Consider the following 22,015-nt stretch of genomic DNA (forward strand, 5'->3'; position numbering starts at 1 on the left):
CAACAAATAGTGTTAGGAATACTAGATGTTCACAGACAAAAGAATGAAGTTGGACCCTTACCATACACCACATACAAAAATTAATTCAAAATGGATTAAAGACTTAAATGCAAGACCTAAACCAAAACTCCTAAAAGAAAATAGAGAGGGAAGAAAGCTTCAGAGACACTGGGTTTGGCAATTTCTTGCATATGACACCAAAAGCACATGCAACAAAAGAAAAAATAAAACTGGACTACGTCAATAATTAAAACTCCTGTCATCAAAGGACACAATCAAGAGTGAAAAGGCAACCCATGAAATGGGAGAAAAATTTGCAAATCACGTATCTGGTAAGGGTTAATATCCAAAATACTTAAAAGAACTCCTACAATTCAATAACAAAACCAAATAACTCAATCAAAAAATGAGCAAAAGACTTAAACAGACATTTCTCCAAAGCCAATATACAAATGGCCAACCAGCATATGAATGAACGCTGAATAATTAAGCAAATGCAAATAAACCAGTGAGCTATCACCTCACACCTATTATGACGGCCAAAATCAGAAAAACAGAAAAAAGCACTGACAAGGATCTAGAGAAATTGGAATTCTTGTTCACCGTTAGTGGGAATATAAAATACCTCAACCACTATGGAAAATAAGAATTCTTCAAAAATTTAAAAATAAAATTACATGATCCAGCAATTCCACTTCAGGGTATATATTCAAAAGATCAAAGAGTCATTTGCACACCATGTTCACAAAAGCATTATTCATTCACAATAACCAAGAGGTGGAAGCAACCCAAGTGTCCATTATGGATGAATGGATATGCAAAATGTGGTATACACATAGAATATTATTCAACCTTAAAAAGGAATGAAATCCTGGCACAAGCTAACACAGGAATGAATGGTGAGGACATTTATGTTAAATGAAATAAGCCAATCACAAAAACAAACACTGTATGATTCCACTTATGTGAGGTATCTCTAAAGTACTCAGATTCGTAGAGAGAAAAAATAGAATGGTGGTTGTCAGGGGCTGGGGAGAGGGAAAAAAAGGAGTTATGCTTAACAGGTTAAAGTTGCAGATAAGAAAAAGTTCTGGAGATTGGTTGCAAAACAATGTGAATATACTTACTACTACCAAATCGTACGCTTAAAAATGGCTAAGATGGGGGTCACCTGGCTGGCTCAGTTGGAAGACCATGCAACTCTTAATCTCTCTGGGTTGTGAGTTCAAGCGCCACCTTGGGTGTAGAGATTACTTAAATAAATTAATTAAAAAAAAAAAAAACCAAAGGGTTACGGCGGTCAATTTGATATTATGTATTCTTTAGCACAATTTAAAAATTAGAAAAAGTTCAGGGACTTAAAAAATGTACAAAATACCATTTACCATTGTTTCCAGTTAATACTCAGCACAGTAGTATGTCCAAGTATTATAATCTACTTTCTTCTGACAAAGATGTCTGTAGGTCAATAAATATAAAACTACTATTAATACCTTTGTTGATAGCCTAAAGGAGAACAAAAAAACCCAAACAGGAATCAAGTTTTCAGTACTTTACCTACCAACATTAAAAGAAAGCCTGGGGGCGCCTGGGTGGCTCAGTTGGTTAAGCGACTGCCTTTGGCTCAGGTCATGATCCTGGAATCCCAGGCTCCCTGCTCAGTGGGGAGTCTGCTTCTCCCTGACCCTCCCCCTTCTCATGTGCTCTCTCTCTCATTCTCTCTCTCTCAAATAAAAATCTTTAAGAAATAAAAGAAAAAAAATAAAAGCCTGTATTTTGTACTACCTGAGTACTAAATAAATACTGCTTGCATAAGAGGAACAAAGTAGCATTATTAAAGCTCTACCTGAATTTGCTAAATTCACAAATACTTCTTTATACTGAAGAATAAAGTTGGTTAAAATTATTCTCCCTAAGATTCATTCAACTTGATCTTGTCTTAAAAGCCACTATTTTTTAATGAGGTAAAACTTGGCACTGAAAATCCTTAAAAAATTAAACACATATTGTATCTCCTTTTAGGTACTGCTCAAGGATGGTCTTCATCAAGAGCTCAGGGTAGTAGGTTAGAACCTGTTCTAAGTCCTTTCAGTTCTTTTGAATATATACCCTGGAGTGGCTGCTCAAAAGATCAGCATTATTTGAAACCCTGATGAACACATGTGAAAAATACATGTGTCACATTCTGCTGCAATGATACGCAATTTAATGAGGTACTGCTATAATTTCTAAGGAAAAGATTGACTAGAAGCTACACAATTGTTCCATAATTGTAGAAATACCAGCAAATGGTACTGATTATCAAAATTAAATATTTAGAAGGATTTCCATACACAAGGGCAAGGAAGTTTTTACTGGGATGTCCAAAGTGCTTGAAGAAAACGTTCACCAAGAGTCATTTTTTTCTCAGCTGCTTTTACCTTATGGACGCCCTGCAAATTCTGTTAGTAACCTAATTACTAATACCTCAAAGATGTTTTATTTTTAGGTATACTAACTAAATCAACATATGCAATATAGACATTAAAATACTCTTGGGATTAGTTATGGAAAATCAAATATGTTTATGTACATATGGGAGTAGGTATGGGGGTATCTAAATAAATATATATGTACCCACATTTAAATATTTAAGAAAACTATTTGGAAACTTACATAAATGTTTTTAGATGCTCTATAAAAACAATATCCTCTGTCCCTTTCATCTAGCTCACCTTATCTCATTTCCTTCAGTAATAAAATTATAATACAAGTATTTAGTACTGTGGGCTCTACAGATTCTTGCATAGTGTGTGAAAAGGAAGTTATTATGTAAAAACACTGAGGTTACAGAATAAAGGTATTGCACAGAAAAGAAGCAAACACAAAGTACTCTTAGAAAATACATGAGCTATATTTAGTATTAACTATTTCAGACATCCAAAATTCTTGATAATCTATCCTTTTTTTGAATAGGAAACGTTTAATATTTAAGTCAGCAAGATAAAGTCTTAAGAAAAATACCTGTGGGAAGATGTTTTCTTCTAATTAAACACTTTACTCAATCATTTTCATTTGAAAATTTTGGCTGCCTCAGTTATTTCAATGCTAGTGTCATTTTTATGTGCCAATTCAGGAAGCACTAGTATTACTCCATGCATCCTTAGTTATTCATCAAATAAACTGGGAAGAATTATCCCTCCCCTTCTTGAATTAATAAAACCTAACATTCAAAAACAGCCTAATCCCCAGGCTCTTCTCTTGGTCCAAGTGGTAACAGCACAGCAGGACCACCTTCAACATCAAATATTTTGTAAGCTTTACAGACAAAAACTGTAACTGGGAAAAGGAAAATACAGGTTTAAATTACAAATGTCCTCAGCCTCTCCATGAAAATCAGCTTTTCTAAGGAAGCATCCTAAGAAATATTTTTAATAGGTGGTAAGAGGTAAATGCCTTGCCCACTCATAAAATGTGATGCAGGGAAACAAGAAATTAATGGTTCTTCTATACACTGACAACCAAGTAAGAATAACCAAATAATGGAAAGTTTCAAATTTGTCTTTGAGCTCAAAAATATTTAGATCAAAACGTTAACCAATAAGCCTGTATAGCACTACATATAACAAAGGAATATAAAAGGAAAAGAAATCCATTTTATAGGAACAAACTGAAAAGTTCATGGCAAACCTACCTAAATTACAAATGTTGCAAAATAAAACAGAAGAAAAACAAAGGTTTATGTGGTAAGAAAATATATATTTACTGAATTAAGCAATGGAGGTACAATTCAGTAAAAATAGAACAAAGTGAATCTGAATTGACCATACTTTAAATGCCATGGGATTTATATTCAATAACCTCCAAAAATGTTTAGGTGCTGAAGAGTTAGCACTAAGTAAAGCATAAACATTTCTAAAACAAGTGAACAATTCTGCTTCTTTCTATATAATACAACCAAAAGTTGTAGTCACAGGAAGAATTTCCCTGAAATTTGTCAAATTCATGAAAATTGCGGCTCATGGAGCTTGGGAAAAGCACAAAATGTATTCCTAAATGTATCCTTGTGGCAATAATGTTTCTGCACTCACTACAACCTAAACACTGAACTTGGGTTTAATATTCCTTTGTTATGTATAACATTACACATTTATCAGTATCTTTTACTTTCCTGGCCAGCAATCTCAAAAGTTGTAATGGACTACCATGCATTATTTCACAGTGAACCATAATGGAGTGGGGGGCCGTGGGGGGACAGAGAGGATAAAGAAAATTCTTTCCCAAAAGTCTGGAGTCCAAAAATAGTAACCACCTCTGGACCTGCAATTTAATTCAGAAATGAATTCAGAATTCTTTCTGCATAGATGCTTACTGTAGATGCTTCAACTGCTGAGAAATCTTAATGTACTCAGTTATTTGCACTCCAGTGAAAATCTTACCTTTCAGAATAGCTATAAAACATGGTTAAAATAAACCCTGATAAAACAGAAAAATTTCTCCTCACGTTTTTAGTAACACAGAAATGAAGACCACACTAATCAACTAGTGTCTGTAAGTCACTGCAGTAGTTGCACAATTGCCTGTGGGCAGAGTATCACAGAAACTGAGTGTGGTGAAGCAGGATGTTTTCCCCTTTTAGAACCTGAGTGAACTTCAAGGGATTAACACCAAATTCACGTCAGTTCTATAGCACAAAATTCAGACCCTTAATTCTGAATACAAATACATTTTAAGGAGAAAAAAAATGAGGGCTTTAAAACCATGTACCGTAAGGTCAGTTTCACTTCTGTATTATGTGCATATACTGTACTTTCATCTGAAATGTTTCATACTTGTATTTCATGTTATATAGGTTTTGGACTTGACTGTGTTTTTCCACAGAAAGAAAAATCAACTGTTTTTCCACCTTAATATTCAACCTACCTGCCCATAGTTGTCTATGCCAGTTACTAATCTATTTAAATTTAATAAATCAAAAGCTGTCCTTAAGGATTGGCCAAGAGTCGTAAGTCCTTCAGCCTGAAGGTTTTTCAGTTCATTCATAAACGTTGCATGGTTTTCTTTCCACCCGGCCTGAAAAGAAAAATGTAAGAGTTTTTTTTCATCCTTTAAAGCCATGTACACATGGACAGCCGTTACAATCTGCCGTTCACCAAGGAGCTGCTTCACTTTACAGTATGGTTTGGTTAACGTGTTAATACCATAGTATCACTGCCGAGGAAAACTCTTCTTCAAAGGTGGCCAAGAAAAAAACCTGCTTGCTTACAGCTATTGGTGGCTAACAGCCTTAATACTTTCTAACTTCCCTGGGAAATTTACTCCCTAACCTACTACCCAAAATTTGGGCATGCAAAGGTACTAGTGGAAAGCAGAAGTGAGCAGGACTTCTGAAGTTAACCTAGAGCTGGTCCGCTGGCCCGCGGCCCTGGGAGGAAAAATCCGAGCACCTAGCCCCGCAAACCCCCCAGCCGGCTCGCTCGCCACCCCGGGCAAGAGCGGCCGAGCCCCGGGCCGAGTCCCCTTTAATGCAAACCCGGGCTCGGCGCGGCCGGGCCCGGCTGTCACTCGGGCTAACTTGAATAAATATCCCCCACAGTTCATTGCTGCCGCTCACGCCGCGGAGGGGAAATGTCGGCCATGTTGATCGCAGCGCCGCTGCCGCCGCCGCCGCCGCCGCCGCCGGGCCGGGCTGGGGAGGGGACGGCGGTGGCCCAGCGACTCCGCGCCGCGCCAGGACGCTCCGGAGCGGGGGAGGGGGTGGGAGCCCGCAGGGGAAAAGACCTCAGCGCCCGGAGCACAGCTGGTGGGGAGGGGAGCATAATGAAGGGTGAATGGGGGGCGGGGAGGGCGAGCAAGGAAGGAACAGGGAAGGGAAGGGGGAGGGCGAGAGCTGTTACCTTGATAGCATAGGGCGGCTCTTCGAAAGTGACCAGCATATACCTGTCTCCTCTGCTGGCAGGGTCCCGGGCACGGAGCTGCGGGAGAGCGGGTGGGGGACGGGAGGAGGAACAGGGCGGACGAGAGGGAAGCACAGAGGCGAGGTTACGAGACGAAGGGGCGCCCAGCGGCCCCGCCGTCCCCCTCCCCCCCACAGTACCGCACACGCAGCGGCCACCCCTCCACACCGCCCCCCACACACAGATCGGCCCCCACACACCGCCCGGGCCCGGGCCGAGCCCGGCTTGCAGCGCCCGCCCGCCCGCCCGCGCGGTGGGGGAGGGGGTCCCCGAGCCCGGCAGCTCCCGCAGTCAGGTCCCCGACACCTCCGCCTCGCCGCCCCCGGCCGCCCTCCTCCCCCCCCCACCCCTGCCGCCCGCGGGCCGCCGGGCCCCGGTCTCCGCCCGGGCTCGGTCAGTCGGTACCTTCATGAAGGTCTCTACCGCGCCTTTGGCCGTGTCCAGGTAGGTGGTGCCCAGATGGCTGCGCTGGTTCATAGAGGCAGACGTGTCTATCAGGAACAGTAAGATGGGCATAGTGCTGGCCGGGGACACCGGGGCCCGAGGTGGTGGAGAAAGAGGAGATGGTAGAGGTGGAGGCGCCGGTGGCGGCGGCGGCGGTGACCGCCGCTACGCGGGGCGGGGGAGCGCGGCCCCCGGGAGGAAAACACCGTCTGGGTCTTTCCTCCGGCTGCGGGGAGTTTCTCCCCCGATAGTTGAGAGGAAACTCCCCAGACCCAGTCCTCCCCGTCGTACCCCCGCCTCCGCCTCCTTCTGCCTGCCTGCCCGCTGGGGCGGGCGCCCGGCCGTCTGTCTGTCGGTCCGTCCCCCCCTCCTCGGGGGTCCCGTCCCCACTCCCGGCCCCTGTGTGTGTCCCAGCGGGAGACGGGCCTGGCTCCCCACCCCACCCCCGGTGCAGGGAGTGGGGACCTGGGAGCTGGCGAAGAGGGGAGTGGGCTGAGGGGAGATTGGCCCTGGGGCTGTTGGGAGAAGTTTCAGGGACTCCCTCCGCACCCCGGCGGTGTCACCACTTTCTCAGCCCCTCTCGCTACTGAAGCGCTTTTCTCTCTCACACTCCGGTTTTAACTCGGGCAGGGTCTGCAGAGGCTCCGCCCCCTGACACGTCCTCGAGCCACGTGATGCACCGCCCCGCTGTTCTATTGGCTAAGCCCAAGCTTCTTATTAGCATATTCAAACAGCTCAGGGGCGGGGGAAGCTTGTAGGCCGGCTCCGGGAACAGTTATTGAGCACGCGCGGAGGCGGGGGGTCGGGTGCGCGCGCGAGCGAGCGCCAGGGATGAGCAGGCGGGCCAGCAGACGCGGAGGCGGGCTCCGGGAAGGGGCGGGGACGGACCGCGGAAAGACCGCGGGGTGGGGGGGGGGGACGCGGCGGCGCGCGCAGAGCGGCCGCGGCTGTGAGGCTGCGCGTCAGTGCCGCTGGCCTCTCCTTGGCTGTTGGAGGTGATAGGGGTCGGGGGGAAGGGAAATGGAGCTTGGCGTTAGCTCCCCTTGCGAGGTTGCTTTATCGAACCCCCTCCCGGGTGGGCGAAAGAGAAGGGGATGAGTGAAGTAATCAGATACCCGATCAGAAGGGGTCAGGCCCCGCGGTCTTGCTTCCGCGGAGAGCTCCGACCCTGCGGTCGCGGGAGGAGGTTCCTTGGGCCTGGGAGGGCCGGCCCCACCGCGGGCGGGCCCGGGGCTGGGGGGAGGGGAAGTGCGAGGTTGTTTGTGACCAGGGACTAATCTCCGCCAGTCCCACCGCTCTGGGTGAGGAGTGGGGACGAGGGGTCAGTTTCGCCCGCAGTCTCGCTCGGCCTTGGGGAGCGACCTAGGGTGAGGGCTGGACCCGGAGAAGACCGGAAGTTCTCCTGGTGGAGGACCCAACAAAAAGAGAACTAACCCTCTGTTTTCCTAACTTAGCCCTAAAAGGGCATGAGGGAAGACTCAAATATCGATAAACAGTCTGTTGCCCTTTTTATTCTCGGAAAAATAACCGATCCTAGCCAAAGAAATACCTCTCTCAAGCCATGCTTTTTCCTTAGGGCCAAAGAATGTCAATTTCAGAGCTAAAAGTGACCTTAGAAAACTGTAGAACACTTAGGTCGTTTTTATATGGAAAAACTGATTTCACCTTGCCCAGGTGACACATACAGTGGGTTCCCCATAAACCCTTCCAGTGCTCTTTCCTTTCACTGTATCCTGTCTCTAAGACTGGTTCCAAATACAGTGTGAGGTAGGACGTTCTTGGTTAAAAGAACCCCTGTTCACCATGCCCGAAGTAATGAATCCTCTCCTAAATGTCCGAGGAAAACTGTTCACTCAAATATACCAGTTGAAAAACTGAAGACAGTACCTGAACTACAAATTGTGTTCGAGACATACAACCCTTATAAAGACCATGGAGATCTGTATAGGGCATCTCCTGGTAGCATTGCATTTCGATTTTATTTTTTTATACTGAAATCCTTAATTATTTGCTGCCTGATCATTTAATGAAATTGTTCCTACTAAGCTTAACACAAAAGAGACATGTTTTATGGCACTTTTTAAAAAATCTTGAGTTTATATTGCATAACTTGGACTTTTCCTAATACTTAGGACTACCGCTGAACTTTTTGTCAATTTATAGTGGGGCTATTTCAGTAATAATTGTTTTACCAGTTATAAAGACAAAATTTTTCTTCCAAAGTTATAACTTGCCACTGAAAGATTTTCTTGGAACTGGTCTTCAGTTTTCTGTATCCGTGCTTTTCAAACTGGTCCACAGACCCCTGCCTATCCAAACATGTATTCTCTAGAATGACAAGAATTTCCTTTGCATTACTCAGGTTTGAGAAACACTGCTTCAAAGGATTGGTAGGATTTGGATATGTGAGTAAAGGAAGAGGAAGCTGCTGGTGAAGAAGTCCTTTTAAGACATTGAAAATATAGTGAAGAAAGGAGGTTAGCACAACATTGCCAATGGCTTCCTGGCGAACAGTGAAGTTCAGCTAGGCTGGAGCACTAGGAATGTGAAGAACAGAGTAAGATCCAGAAAGGTAGGTCAGATCTAGAAAGGAGGGGGCCTCTATTCCAGACTACGGATTTTTTTCCCATATAAATTACTAAGTACAAAGCAGTGTTTGAAGGGAATGAAACTCAACTACTGAAGTAGAGGAGCATGCATTAATAATGACCTTCCCTGTTACAGTTATTTGAAATTTCCAATAGAGACATCATGGCTCTTCCCTGACTCAATGGAGTTGGCAGATTGTCATAAGTGGAGGTGCATGGTAGAGACAGGGTTAGATGCAAAAATCAGGGGAGCCAAGTCCAGTGAGCCAACCTGGAGCGTATAACCAGAACCTGTGCTTATTACGACACCTGAGATTGAAGGCCAGGTTTCCAGTTCAGAAGCCCAGAAGTGCTCCAAGGCATGGCCCTGAGGCAGAACAGGAAAGAAATCAGGACATAAAAAGGCAGCAAATCAAGAGGCAATCGGAAACCAGGAAGCATTGACGAGTGGTCCCTAGACAAAATTGTGAAATAGGCCAAGTTTATTCTTAGTGACTCTGGTTGACAATGAAGCTCTTGGTTGATGATGGCTTAAAGCAGTAGTTCTGGACTAGGAGATGCACATCAGCATTGCCCACAGAGTTGAAAAATAATAATAAGTGTACCAAATCCTCATACCCAGAGGAAAGGGATTCAGTAGAATTGGGATAGGCCTTGGTCATCTCATTTTTTAAAAAGCTCTTCAGGTGAATCTTATAAATAAGAGTGATTAAGAACTATATGCTTCAAGTATAAAAATAATGTATATGTCTACATCTAGTAATAATAACTTTAAGAATTCACATACTCTTAGAGATATTACATTTCTTAAAAGAACTTCTAAAATCTGCAAACTAAAGCGGAAAAAAACTATAAATGTGACACCATATAGGTAACAGTGGATTTGTATCATATGCTTATTTAAATTGCTTGAATTCAAACATTTTTGACAAAAATTAAAAAGAGAAAGCTAAATAGTGTCAGAGATTTCCACTGTTCCCTTCAATGAGTTTAGGCCTCAAAATAAGCATGAAATGGGAAATATGAATCTCTTCTTCACTCAATCTCTGTGATTCTAGAAAGATTCTGGTTATAGGCAGGCTTATTTTTTCTGAAACATGGCCCCTAAATGCAAGCCAACTATTTCATCAGACTCAACTGAAAAAACAGTGAGCTCTTGCAATGCTAGAGGGAAAATGAGTTGAAGTAGTGTGTGCTAAACCCTGTGCTGTTGCAGTCTAGGGGATTAGGGAAGATTTCCCTGGGAGGACATTGGTCAGAAGAGGTATGTGGGAGAAAATTTGCTCTTTGTTGCTGTTTTTAAAGGAGCTCTGCCTAAATGCTATGGCTCCCATCTAAAAGGGAATGCATAAATTATATGAAAGCCTCTGAAGGAGTGGTGACTCTGGCTTAAACAATAGCCTAAATTGTGGAAATGGGACTATTTTAACAATTAAGAACTGATGAATTAGATTCATTTGTAGGAGCCAACCAGAGCCCTTTTAAATTATTTTAAACCAATTAAGCAGGATAACACGGTTTAAAAATAATAATGTGCCAAGGACTTGGCTTATGGTATCTGGATGTGCCATCTGAACAGAGTAATCAGATAAACCCAATGTTCCTCATATGTAACCTAACAAAAGTTTTTTTGGCTGTCTTACTATTATCTCAGCTCTCTGCTTTACGGTAGCCCATGATGTTGACAGGTTGAGAACATTAAAAAAAAAAAAGCATAAAAATTTAGAGGTGAAATTATGCAGCAGAATGTATTTGGGTATAACAATATAAAGAGATTGAATTTTGGTCATCCTATTATATGATACCAGTCTTCAGAAAAAAATGCTACTATTAAAAGGATATTAGACCTCTCTCCAACAAGCATTATTTCACAGTAATAGTTGAAGTCTCAGATGATTCAAGAGCAGTCTTGAAAATGGACACTTCAAATTGAGAATTAGAATCACAGTGGAACAGTTTCTCCAGCTAAAGAACATGAACATTGCAGTAATTCGGTAAATGTTAATTGCATACCTAATACGTGACAGGCGCTATGGTAGGTCATGGAGAGTTGGTAGTCTAATGGAAAGACAGAAGACAGATAAACATGATGAGACTACATAATTATGATAAGTCAGCAAACACCAGGCTTGATAAGACCAGTCTTAGAGGATGGGTTTGAAAATGCAAGGTTATATACATAATTTCATCAATTCTGAGACACCACGGGTTCTAAGAAATGCCATTATTTTTGTACCACTGGAAGGAAAAAAGTGCTAATTAAACTATGACAATGATTTTTTATCAATTAGAATTTTTCCACAATGTATTGAATTCTACCAACCAGGAGGTTTAATAATGGAACATGTTTTAAAAGAATACTCCACTATTGTCTTCAGTATTTTCTTCCAAACCATTGGCTTTTAATCTACAAGTGGTTTTTTTTTTAAGGGGGGGCGGGGCTAAGAGAGAGGGAGTGAGAGAATTCCAAGCAGGCTCCATGCCCAGCCCATGCTCAGTCTCACAACCCTGAGATCATGACCTGAGCCAAACATTTAACCAACTGAGCCACGCAGGCGCCCTAATATACAAGTTTCGATGCTCATGCGTTCTTGATCCATCTAGAAGATGTCAGGGAAAAAGTTTTTAGACCACAACCAGGATTTATATCCTCTCTTTAAATGGTTGGTTGCCTGAGATGTCTAGGGTTTGCAATTTGCTAGGCATGCTCCTGGGAATAACCATGCAGTTTGCACAAATACAGCTACACCACACCGCCTTCTGGTGACAGCACTGTAGCACGCTGTTATTGCAAGTTGAATTCCAATTTTAGAGATGTTAAAGTAGAAAGAAATGTACATTTTAGAATCGGGAAGATACTGTTTAGTGCTGGTAGCTCTTAAAATAAGTGTCATGAGAATATACAAAGAGTTTTGCGAGCACTGAAGATAGAGCAGCTAATCTCACAAAGTAGGTGATACTGGAGCAGAGAGAACTCATGGGGCTGGGACGTGTGTGTGGAAGAGTGCTGGGACTGGGGTTGGGCCACATCACAGAGGGTTTCACATGTCTAACTAAGAAATTTGGAATTTTATTTTTGGGTGATAGGGAAACAGTTTTGGGGTAAGGGAGTGATATAATCAGATTCTCATTTTAGAGAATTTCAGTAACAATTGGAAAGCATGATTATAATGGGAAGACAGGGGGAAGGAGACCAATTAGGCAATTTCTGCATTAACTGAGGGAAGAAACAGGAAGTGCTATGGAAGCAGCACCAGGAAAGTAAGGAGAGGATCCAAAAGACATTGAGGTGCTACTACTAGGTATTTATCCCAAAGATACAAATATAGTGATCCGAAGGGGCACCTGCACCCCAATGTTTATAGCAGCAATGTCCACAACAGCCAAACTATGGAAAGAGCCTAGATGTCCATCGACAAATAAATGGATAAAGAAGATGTGGTGTATATAGATACACACACACACACACACACACTGAAATATTACTCAGCCATCAAAAAAAATGAAATCTTGCCATTTGCAATGACATGGATGGAACTAGAGGGTGTTATGCTAAGCGAAATAATCAGAGAAAGAATTATCACATGATCTCACCCATATGTGGAATTTAAGAAAACAGGATCATAGGGAAGGAAGGGAAAAATAAACAAGATGAAATCAGGGAGACAAACCATAAGAGGCTCTTAACCATAGGAAACAAACTCAGGGTTGCTGGAGGGGAGGGAGGTGGGAGGATGGTGTAACTAGGTGATGGACATTAAGGAAGGCTCGTGATGTAATGATCACTGGGTGTTATATAAGCCTGATGAATCACTGAACTCTACCTCTGAAACTAATAATACACTATATGTTAATTAATTGAATTTAAATCATAAAAGACATTGAGGTGCTAGAATTGACAGCACTTGGTGAACTGAGTAGATATAGGCAGAAGCATCTCTTGTGAAATTAAATCCATCTTGTGTCATGGAAACTGAATATCCTCAAACTACTGGTAACTAGATTCCAATAAGAACGAATAGTGTTTTTTCAATCATTTGTCCAACAAATATTTCTTGAATCTCTAGTATGTGTAGGAGCTGGGAATTTAGCAGTGAATAAAGCAGAGGAAAATGCCTGTCCTTATGAAGTTTACATTCTAGTGGGAGAGGTAGACAATAAACAAGGTAAATAATCATATGCTATGTTCACTGCAAGTGCTAAGGAAGAAGAAGAAAGCAGAGAAAGGAACAAAGTGTTGCAGAGGGAGGAAGGTTGCAGTTTTAGATATGGAGAGCAGGAAAGACCTCACTGAGAAAATAACATTTGAGTAGAAACCTGAAAGGAATGAGAGACAGAACTGAAGACAGATTCTAGGGGAAGACAGATTTTCCCATTTACTGAAGTTTAGGAAAACATTTGTGGTTTGAAATGCTGATACATACGAAAGTCTTATCTGTTCATAAGTATTCTTTGCTGATGCTTAGTATTGTTATTCATAATTATAATAATTTGCTGATACTTAATATATATCCTTATTAATAGCAGTGTTCTAATAAGTATTCTTTGCCAATATAGGTTCAATATTCACGAAATATTATGGAGAGACTTATCTTAAAGTCAATAGGTACTGTTTTAGATTCTGGGGATTCAGTGTTAAATGAGACAGACCTAATCCCTACCCCCATAGAGTTGCCAGATAATATACAGGACTCACGATTAATTCAGAATGTCAGATAATACATAATTGTTTAATAATATTACAAATATTATTACAAATTACATGGAACATGTAATTTACAAATATTACAGGGAACATATACTAAAACATTACGTGTTGTCTATCTGAAGTTCAAATTTAACTGGTATCCTGTATTTTTATTTGCTGAATCTGGCAATTCTGTGACTTCACTGAACTTACAACCAAAGTACCAGAGGCAGAGATAGTAAATACGATTAGCATCCAGTGGACATGTGTAACCTAGGAAGCCATAAAATGGAAGGCATGTGACTCTAAATGTGTGGAGAAAACCTGCCTGTGAACCAAGAATGCCCACCCTTAAGAGCAAGAAATAAACTTGTGTTTGAGCCATGTGTTTGGATCCATTCGTATCATTCTTTGTTATACCAGCCTAGCCTAACTAACTTAATGTGTGGGTCCCTGAAATCTATGATCATGCCCAAATATACTCCAGAATCAAAAGTTTTCATGTAATGTACCAACAACTTAAAAAAAATATGTAAATAAAAGCAACAGAGAGGTAGGCCAAACCCTAAAATGCTTGTACTATATATAATCCTCATTCTAACATAACTTTAAACCTGAGTGTTTTGAAGGCAGGCAATTTTTTAAAATTACATAATTTGACGGTTTCCCTAAGCAACTAACACTATTATTCCTAGCTATTAAAACATTTTCAATTATTTTCTTCGTTCAGTTACTGAATGTAGAAAGGTGTTGTAGGCATTGAAAATTATAAACAAGACATGCTTTCTGACTTTAGAAAGTGTAGGGCCTAGTAGAGGACATAAAGATATATAATAGTAGGCAAAATATAATCAGTGCCAAAAGATACGTGCAAATTGTATCTCTAATTGAAGTGAAAAGTTCAGACTAGAGAAGAATAGAATATAGCAACTGAATGAGGAAGCTTTTTTTTCTTCAAACCTTTACTGTTTTCTATCTTCAAATTTTATTTAAAAGAATGTGTCAAAATGTACAAAATACAAAAATAACAGAGAAAAATAAAAATCACTTTAATCTCACTACCCAGACATAACCACCGATAACATGTTAGTATATATCTCCTCCTTTATATTTTAAATAAAATTGGGGTCTTTTTATATATGCTTTTCTGTACTTTTTTTCTACTTAATATAATGTGAGCATTTTTCATTAAATGAATTTTAAATATGGCTTTTAACAAATGTACAATATTCCATGCCATGGATGGACTTGTTGTCTTGACTTATTTTCCTCTTATTAGTAGATATTTTATTTCCAGGTGTTTTCCTTTTATCAATAATGATGCATTGACCAGCCCTGTCTCTGAATCTTTGTAATAATTCAACAACTATTATTTGAACACCACCTACTGCTCTGGATGTTGGAGATACATTAGTGAACAAATAGTCCCAAATCCCTGCCCTCATGGTGGGGAAGGAGAGAGAGATGATAAATGTGTAAACTCTAAGTTATATCAGATAGTGATAAATGCTCTGGAGAAAAATAAAGCAGGGAAGAGGAGTAAGTGGGAAGACTATATGTTTCCCTTTTAAACCCGTGCTATAGAAATAATTAAAACAGGGAGTGGAATTTGATAAATGCCCAAAAAAAGAAGTTCAAAAGGCAATGAGGTAGCACCTGGGTGGCTCAGTCGGTTGAGTCCCAAGATGGAGTCCTGCGTCCAGCTCCCCGCTGAGCGGGGAGTCTGTTTCTCCCTCTGACCCTACCCCCTGTCATGCTTTCTTTCTCTCACGTGCTCTCTCTCAAATAAATAAAATCTTAAAAAAAAAAAAGTGCCATGAGAATCATTTACCTAAGAGGACAGGTCAAGAAGGAGAAACAAACACTTAGCAGGCAACTCGACTTGGCCAAAATAAAGAGAAAAGAGAATTTCGGAAAGGAGACTACGCTTCTACAAAAGTTACTGAAACATCAAATAAAGTGGAGACTGAACAAAAACCATTAGATCTGAGAAAGCCATTGTTGACTTTTATAAGGTTCTTGTTAAAGGAATATGGAGACAGAAGAAATAAGGTAAATAAGATCACCAGGGATTTTAGTCAATTGAAGGCAGAAAATATAAACTTCTCTTTTTGCACTGAAAAGGAGGATGGGATGGTAGCTCAAAGGACCAAAGAGAACCTTTATTTTAAGGTAAAGGAAAAACCCAATATGTTTTTAAGTAAAGAGCAGAGGAGAACTGACGGTGTGAAAGACATATGGTGGGTCTCAGGATCAGGACAGACAGGGTCAGGAACATAGCTGGGACATTAGGATGTGCAAGAAGGGGCACTGACTTCTCTGAGACCAGAAATAATGACAAGAATATAAACAATGCCTAGCACAGTGCCCAGTGCAATGGTTAATTTTATGTGTCAACTTGACTGGGTCATGGGGTGCCCAGATATTTGGTCAAAGGTTATTCTCAGTATGTCAGTGAGGGTGTTTTTGGATGAAATTAACATGCAAATGGGGAGACCAAGTAAAGCAGATGGCCCTCCCTAAAGTATAGGTGGGCCTCATCCAATGGAAGACGTGACTAGAACAGAGACTTACCCTCCCACAAGTTAGAGGGAGCTCCTTCTGCCTGACCGTCCAGCTGTGACTTTGTCCTTTCCTGCCTTCAGTCAGATCAGCATTGAAACATTGGCTCTACTTGGATCTTGAGCTTGCAATCTCGTGGACTAGAACTACACCAGCAGCTCTCTTGGGTCTCCAGTTTGCTGGCTGCAGATCTTAGGACTTCTCAGCCTCCATAATTATGTGAGCTAATTTTTTATTTTCTCTCTCTCTCCTTCTCTTTCTCTGTCTCTCCATCTCTCTCCCTCTCTCTCCTGTTTCTGTTGGTCCTGTTTCTCTGGAGAACCCTGATTAACACGCCAGTACGTAGTACTAAATGTTTAATGTGTATATGTCGAAGGACAGAAGCCATTATAGAGAAATTCAGAGGTGAAGAGGATGGATGCTGAGTTATGGGAAATGGATGGCCACCAAAGCTGACCAGGGAGACCCAGAGCTAAGCTGAATGCTCCAGGGAAATCCCTTTAGTGCTAATAGGGAACAGTATGGACAAGCAAGCAGGTCATCTGGACTCTTAACAGGCCAAAGATCCTGGCTGGCAGGTGATCGACCTCTTACAGATTCAGCAAGCATTCCTGTAAGTGGTCAGACCTCGGAGTCAGGAAGGTGATACAAATAGGCAAGGACCAAATGTTCTTGGCATCAAGGGAATGGGAAGAAGACAAACATTTCATTGCCTACTTGTACCAGGCACTCTGCTAGAGCTTCCCATGATCATTTAATCTCCAAACCAACCTGCCAGCTAAGTGTTCTTACTTTTTCAGAGAAGGCATTGGGAGACCAAGAAATATTAATGAACAAAGTTCAAAGTCACAAAGCAGAAGAAAACTAGAACCTGGATCTGAATTCAGAGGCATAATTCTGGGCAAGTCTGGCAGGAGTTATCATTGACCCATCCGTGGGAATTGGTGCTTAAGGACAGAGCTTCAATCCCTGTGAAGACCAGAGGAACTGGGATACCCAGCAGGAAACACAGGGTGGAGACTCAGGCGCGGGAAAACGACAAGGACAAATCTCTTATGAGGTAGGAATTTGCTCGTAAGAACAAGATGGAGGGGCACCTGGGTGGCTCAGTCGGTTAAGTATCTGCCTTCAACTCAGGTCATGATCCCAGAGTCCTGGATCGAGCCCCGAGTCGGGCTCCCTGTTCAGCGGGGAATCTGCTTCTCCCTCTCCCTCTGCCCCTCCTACCGCTCATGCTCTCTATCTCTTTCAAATAATAAAATCTTAAAAAAAAAAAAAAAGAACAAGATGGAAAGGATAAAGGGGTGAGAGCTTCTAGGATATTAGTGAGAATGTCATTTTAACATTCAGTTCACTTGTCTCCGAAGACCCATATTCTAAAACAGTGAATAAAATATCTTAACATCTTATTATGCGATATCTATCATTGATGATGGGCACATAGGAGCTCTCATGACATCCACCTAATTTGCAGATTAAATGATGCTCATTGTTCCCTCTTTAAAACATGCCCACAGCATGGTATACGCTCAAAAGTAGTAGAATTCCCTTTAATATAATTGTGAACTTCTGCCCTCCCTGCAAGTTCCATGCTTGTGTAGTTGCCTTCTTCCCTCAAGTCCCTCTATACCACTTGAACTTGTCATTGTAATCGTGTTAATTATTATGTAAACCAACAGAATGTAAAGTCACTGCCGAAATTGCTGTCACCAAATTAGATGTAAGCAAGAAAATTTGCAAAAGCCCAGAAAAAGTAAAAATTTACAAGTATTTTGCACTTCAAAAGATCGGCAAAGGAAATGTAGTTCAAGTTAAAATAAAAAGCTTAAGGTATGTAGCATTGTTTTCTCTTTTCTGTGCTTTAACGGACTTTTGCGATTCACCAACACTACCAGTGTTGGATGAGAACGCTTTTACTCTACTCTGTATTGTACTTGGAGAGCACTTTTGTTCATTCTTTCTCAGATAAAAGCACAATCTGTCTAGTAAAGCAAAATTCAAGACCGGAGTCCATGTTCTTTCATTGACGCCATTCAGCACTTTTACGTGAAACCTCAGTACAGAGTATAATACTACCTGTCTGATGAGGCCAGTCCTCTAAATCTCAGGGATAGTGTGACTCCTACGTACTCAATTTTGCATTGTGAACGCTTATGGCTTACTACTATTCAGAAGATTACTGGGAATTATGCATTTGGAGGCCAGATTGTTGCTGTTGTTTTATTATAGGCCAACATGTACACCATTTTAATAGTTCTGTCCATAAGGAATCTTAGAAATAATCTAGTGCAATTCTCTTGTATTAAAGATAAGGAAACTAAGGACTAAGGTTAAAGACACTTGCCCAAGGTAAAAAAATTATTAAAATAAAATTAAGGGACATGTTTAAACAGCCCCTTACTTTGTATCTTCCCCATGATATACAGCACTTTTAAAAAGAAGTTCTCAAAACACTTTTTTAAAGCAGATCGTTAATGATTCTGATACCTGTGCATCCAATTATTATCCTATTTTCCACCAGCTGGGTTACCTCCTCTCAGACACTGAAAAGTCAACATTTTCTTTGCAGATGAATCAGTTGAATGGTTGCATTCATCCATAAATAAGAAACCTGAAAAACAAAGGTTATTTTTATCACATACACCACTGGTAGGCAGTCCAGGCAGGCCTCATTTGTCCACTCTAAGTTTTATAATGTCATTAAGAACATGAGACTTTCTCCATTTTCTTGTTCAGCCAATCTTAATGTGTGCTTGTCAACTGGTAATTAGCTATTTCACCTCAAGTATTGTAGGTTTGCACTGGCAGAAGTAATGGGAAGAAGAAAAGAAAGCATGTCAGCTGAGCTGGACTTGCTTTAAAAAGAGATTTTCTGGCACCACTCCTAATAATTTCCTCTTAGATCTGATTGGCCAACTGTGTTACTTGGCCCCTCTTATCTGCATAGTGGCTGCACTCTGTGTTGGGAGCAACCAGCAGTTTCTATCACTGCAGGACTGTTGCCAAGATTAAGAAGAAGGTATGTGTGGTACTTAGTATGTGCCTGGCATCTAGTAGATGCTGAAAAACTGGTAGCTCTTATTTTGTTAGAAAAAAATGAAACTAGTGGTGACGTCTCCAAACTTCCTCCATAGTAATTACGAAGTGCGTTAGACTTGCGAAGAATCTAGTGTGGTAATAAAATAATTTTTAGTAGAAAAACAAGTTTTTTACTAAACTTCTGTTTGACACTAAAATATTGGCATAGTAAATAAATAAATAAATACATACATACATACATACATACATACATAAAAATAGGTAACTTTTAAAAACTCATTTGATTAACCAGATCATCATCTTGGAAAATGGTCAATAGTTTTTAATGTTCAGCATAGTCTCAAAAATTTTAAATATAAATGACACTATTTATATTTGTGTTTTATGAGTTAGAAAATATTATGTTTAATTATCATTAAAAGTAGTTTTTATCATAACTGAAACATGCTCAAATTAGTGACATGTTGAGAAAATCTCTGTCAAACCGTTAAAACTTGACCACAAATACCCATTCGTATTATTCATATATTGTTAAGTAAAGACCTTGACCTTCAAAAGATGTATCTGTGGGGATCACTGGGTCTGTGATTTCAGTTGCAAAATTTCTAGCTTGCAATAAACACTGCCATTAGAATGGTAATACCAGAAGTTTTATGTGAGGTACTTGATTTTGTGAAGCAACAATAAGAAAAAAAAAAGACAAATATGTATTTTATAAGAAAATTAATCATTTTAGCATAAAAAATAAAAAATATTAGCAGAATTTCATAGATATAAAAATACCTACAACTAACATCTGCCTCACACATATGCTATACCAGGGAGGCACCCAGTCAATCCCATAATAAAACAAAAACCTCAAGCACAATCCATTATTGTGTTATACTACACTATTACTATTACTATGTAAAATGTTTTGAAATGAGTAGGCAAAAAAAAAAATAGTTCACATAAACTTCTACCTAAATGCTTTTCTTAAAAATGAACTAAATATGAGAAGGGTGTGTGTGGGGGGTGTATAATAAAAGGAAGGCAATCTATCCTTTTTAAAAGTCTATATGCTTAGGGCTTTACAAATACTTCTATTTCACAATCTTTATGACAACTTTGAGTGGTCAATACTCCAGGAAGGGGAATCATGTGGAAAGGAGGCATCAGAGAGACACTCTAAGTGTCCCAAACAGGGACTCAAGAGCTGCAGTTCAAAGGTGAGTCAGACTCCACAGCGATTGATTCCTCTACTCTGTGCCCTAAGCACCTAATTGTCCCATGAATAGGACTTAGCCTCTTTGTTGTTCATGTAGCAATTCTGTGACTTTTGATGTCAATAGATGTATTGTGGTTTTAATTATCAAATCTGTGAAATGTAATTTCAGTTCAGGGTTCTTCTTCACAATACAACCAAGACAATACAAAAATGTAGTATAAAGAAATGAATAATTAAACGAATTTAGCCAATTTATGCAGTTTAAGCCCAAACTGTTTGGTTACAAGGTCTGTGTTTTTTTCCTCTATTATTACTGAAATACTTGACTCAGTTATCCAGTTAAGTTTATATACATGTTCATGTACATATATCTGCAAATTGCAGTTTTTAACTACCGTAGTTCTACCAATTAGCAATAATCGCGCCTCGGATAAACCTCATTGGCTACGATACTGCCACTGCGCAAAGTGGCAGTATTATTTTTTTTAAATGTTTCTTTTCTTTTTTTATTTTTTTAAAGATTTTATTTATTTATTTGAGAGAGAGAGAATGAGAGATAGAGAGCACGAGAGGGAAGAGGGTCAGAGGGAGAAGCAGACCTCCCTGCCGAGCAGGGAGCCCGATGCGGGACTCGATCCCGGGACTCCAGGATCATGACCTGAGCCGAAGGCAGTCGCTTAACCAACTGAGCCATGCAGGCGCCCCCTTTTTTTTTTTTTAAGATTTTATTCATTTATTTGACAGATAGAGACAGCGAGGGAGGGAACACAAGCAGGGGGAGTGGGAGAGGGAGAAGCAGGCTTCCCGGTGAGCAGGCAGCCCAATGCAGGGCTTTTTTTTTTTTTTTTTTTCTCCACCCCTCCAGTCTTGTTTTCCTGTTGACAAAATGAAGGCAGAAACTTGCCCTTGGGTATGGAGTGGGGGCAGGGTACAGAGCTGAGAGCCTCCTGCCCCCAGGGGAAATTTTCTAAAGGTTCTTGTGCGCAAAGCTTACCATAGTTCTACCAGGGAGCACGCACCTGTTTCTTTTCTTTTGACCTTTTCCTTGCGTATTTTTCTCTTCGCTTGGATCTATCCCATTATCTGTGGTTAAGCCTGTAGTATACAAGTCTTTCTCTTTCTTTACGTCTAGCCTTATTCCCCGTGTCCCAGCTCCATGCCAGAACCCTCACCCCCAGTCCAAGGTAGCACATATCCTACTCTTACCTATAGCACTTGCTGCAGCATCATCATTTCATTAGCAATATTCTCACTGCCAGAAGTCAGGCTCAGCTGTGAAGGAGGATTTGTTTAGGCATAATGGCATCAATATTGAAAAGGTATTTTTGATATCTTTTAAAAAGAACCAAAATCAAATGCAAGTCTCTCTTTAATCCATTGGATCTTTACAGATTAAAAAATGAAGTTCAAGTGCACTTCTTTTCTCTCACTAATGCATCCAACAAGATCCTTTTATGCTTTAAGGAGTACCATTTTCACTTTCATAGAGAATTCTCAAATCTATTAGCTGCTCAGATCTGATAGTTTGCTCCTTTCTGCAGATCAGGCTAAG

General features: G+C 40.7%; 1 protein-coding gene, 1 long non-coding RNA gene and 1 pseudogene across 6 annotated transcripts in view; 1 reads left to right on the forward strand and 2 right to left on the reverse strand.

Moving 5' to 3' along the window:
- Nucleotides 1–6,971, reverse strand: part of INTS6 (integrator complex subunit 6) — an 87,550-nt gene extending 80,579 nt beyond the window's left edge. The window contains exons 1-3 of the mRNA XM_027588776.2: nt 6,342–6,971; nt 5,877–5,954; nt 4,903–5,052 (exon numbers count right to left, since the gene is read on the reverse strand). Of these exons, the coding sequence (XP_027444577.2) occupies nt 4,903–5,052; nt 5,877–5,954; nt 6,342–6,452 (339 nt within the window). The 5' untranslated portion in view covers nt 6,453–6,971. The remainder of the gene's footprint in view (nt 1–4,902; nt 5,053–5,876; nt 5,955–6,341) is intronic.
- LOC113919506 overlaps nt 6,283–22,015 on the forward strand; it is a 33,250-nt gene continuing 17,517 nt past the window's right edge. For 2 of the 5 annotated variants that reach the window (XR_003519038.2, XR_003519036.2), the window contains exons 1-5: nt 7,245–7,375; nt 8,743–8,952; nt 16,301–16,436; nt 17,018–17,277; nt 17,897–18,047. This is a non-coding gene — a long non-coding RNA (uncharacterized LOC113919506). Of the gene's footprint in view, nt 6,381–7,244; nt 7,376–8,742; nt 8,953–16,300; nt 16,437–17,017; nt 17,278–17,896; nt 18,048–22,015 lie in introns of those variants that run through there. The other 3 variants (XR_003519040.2, XR_003519039.2, XR_003519037.2) reach the window with 2 other exon arrangements.
- LOC113921058 lies at nt 20,784–20,933 on the reverse strand (annotated as a pseudogene).

This window comes from Zalophus californianus, chromosome 3 (assembly GCF_009762305.2).
Source record: "Zalophus californianus isolate mZalCal1 chromosome 3, mZalCal1.pri.v2, whole genome shotgun sequence".
In the NCBI taxonomy this organism is placed as follows: Eukaryota; Metazoa; Chordata; class Mammalia; order Carnivora; family Otariidae; genus Zalophus; species Zalophus californianus.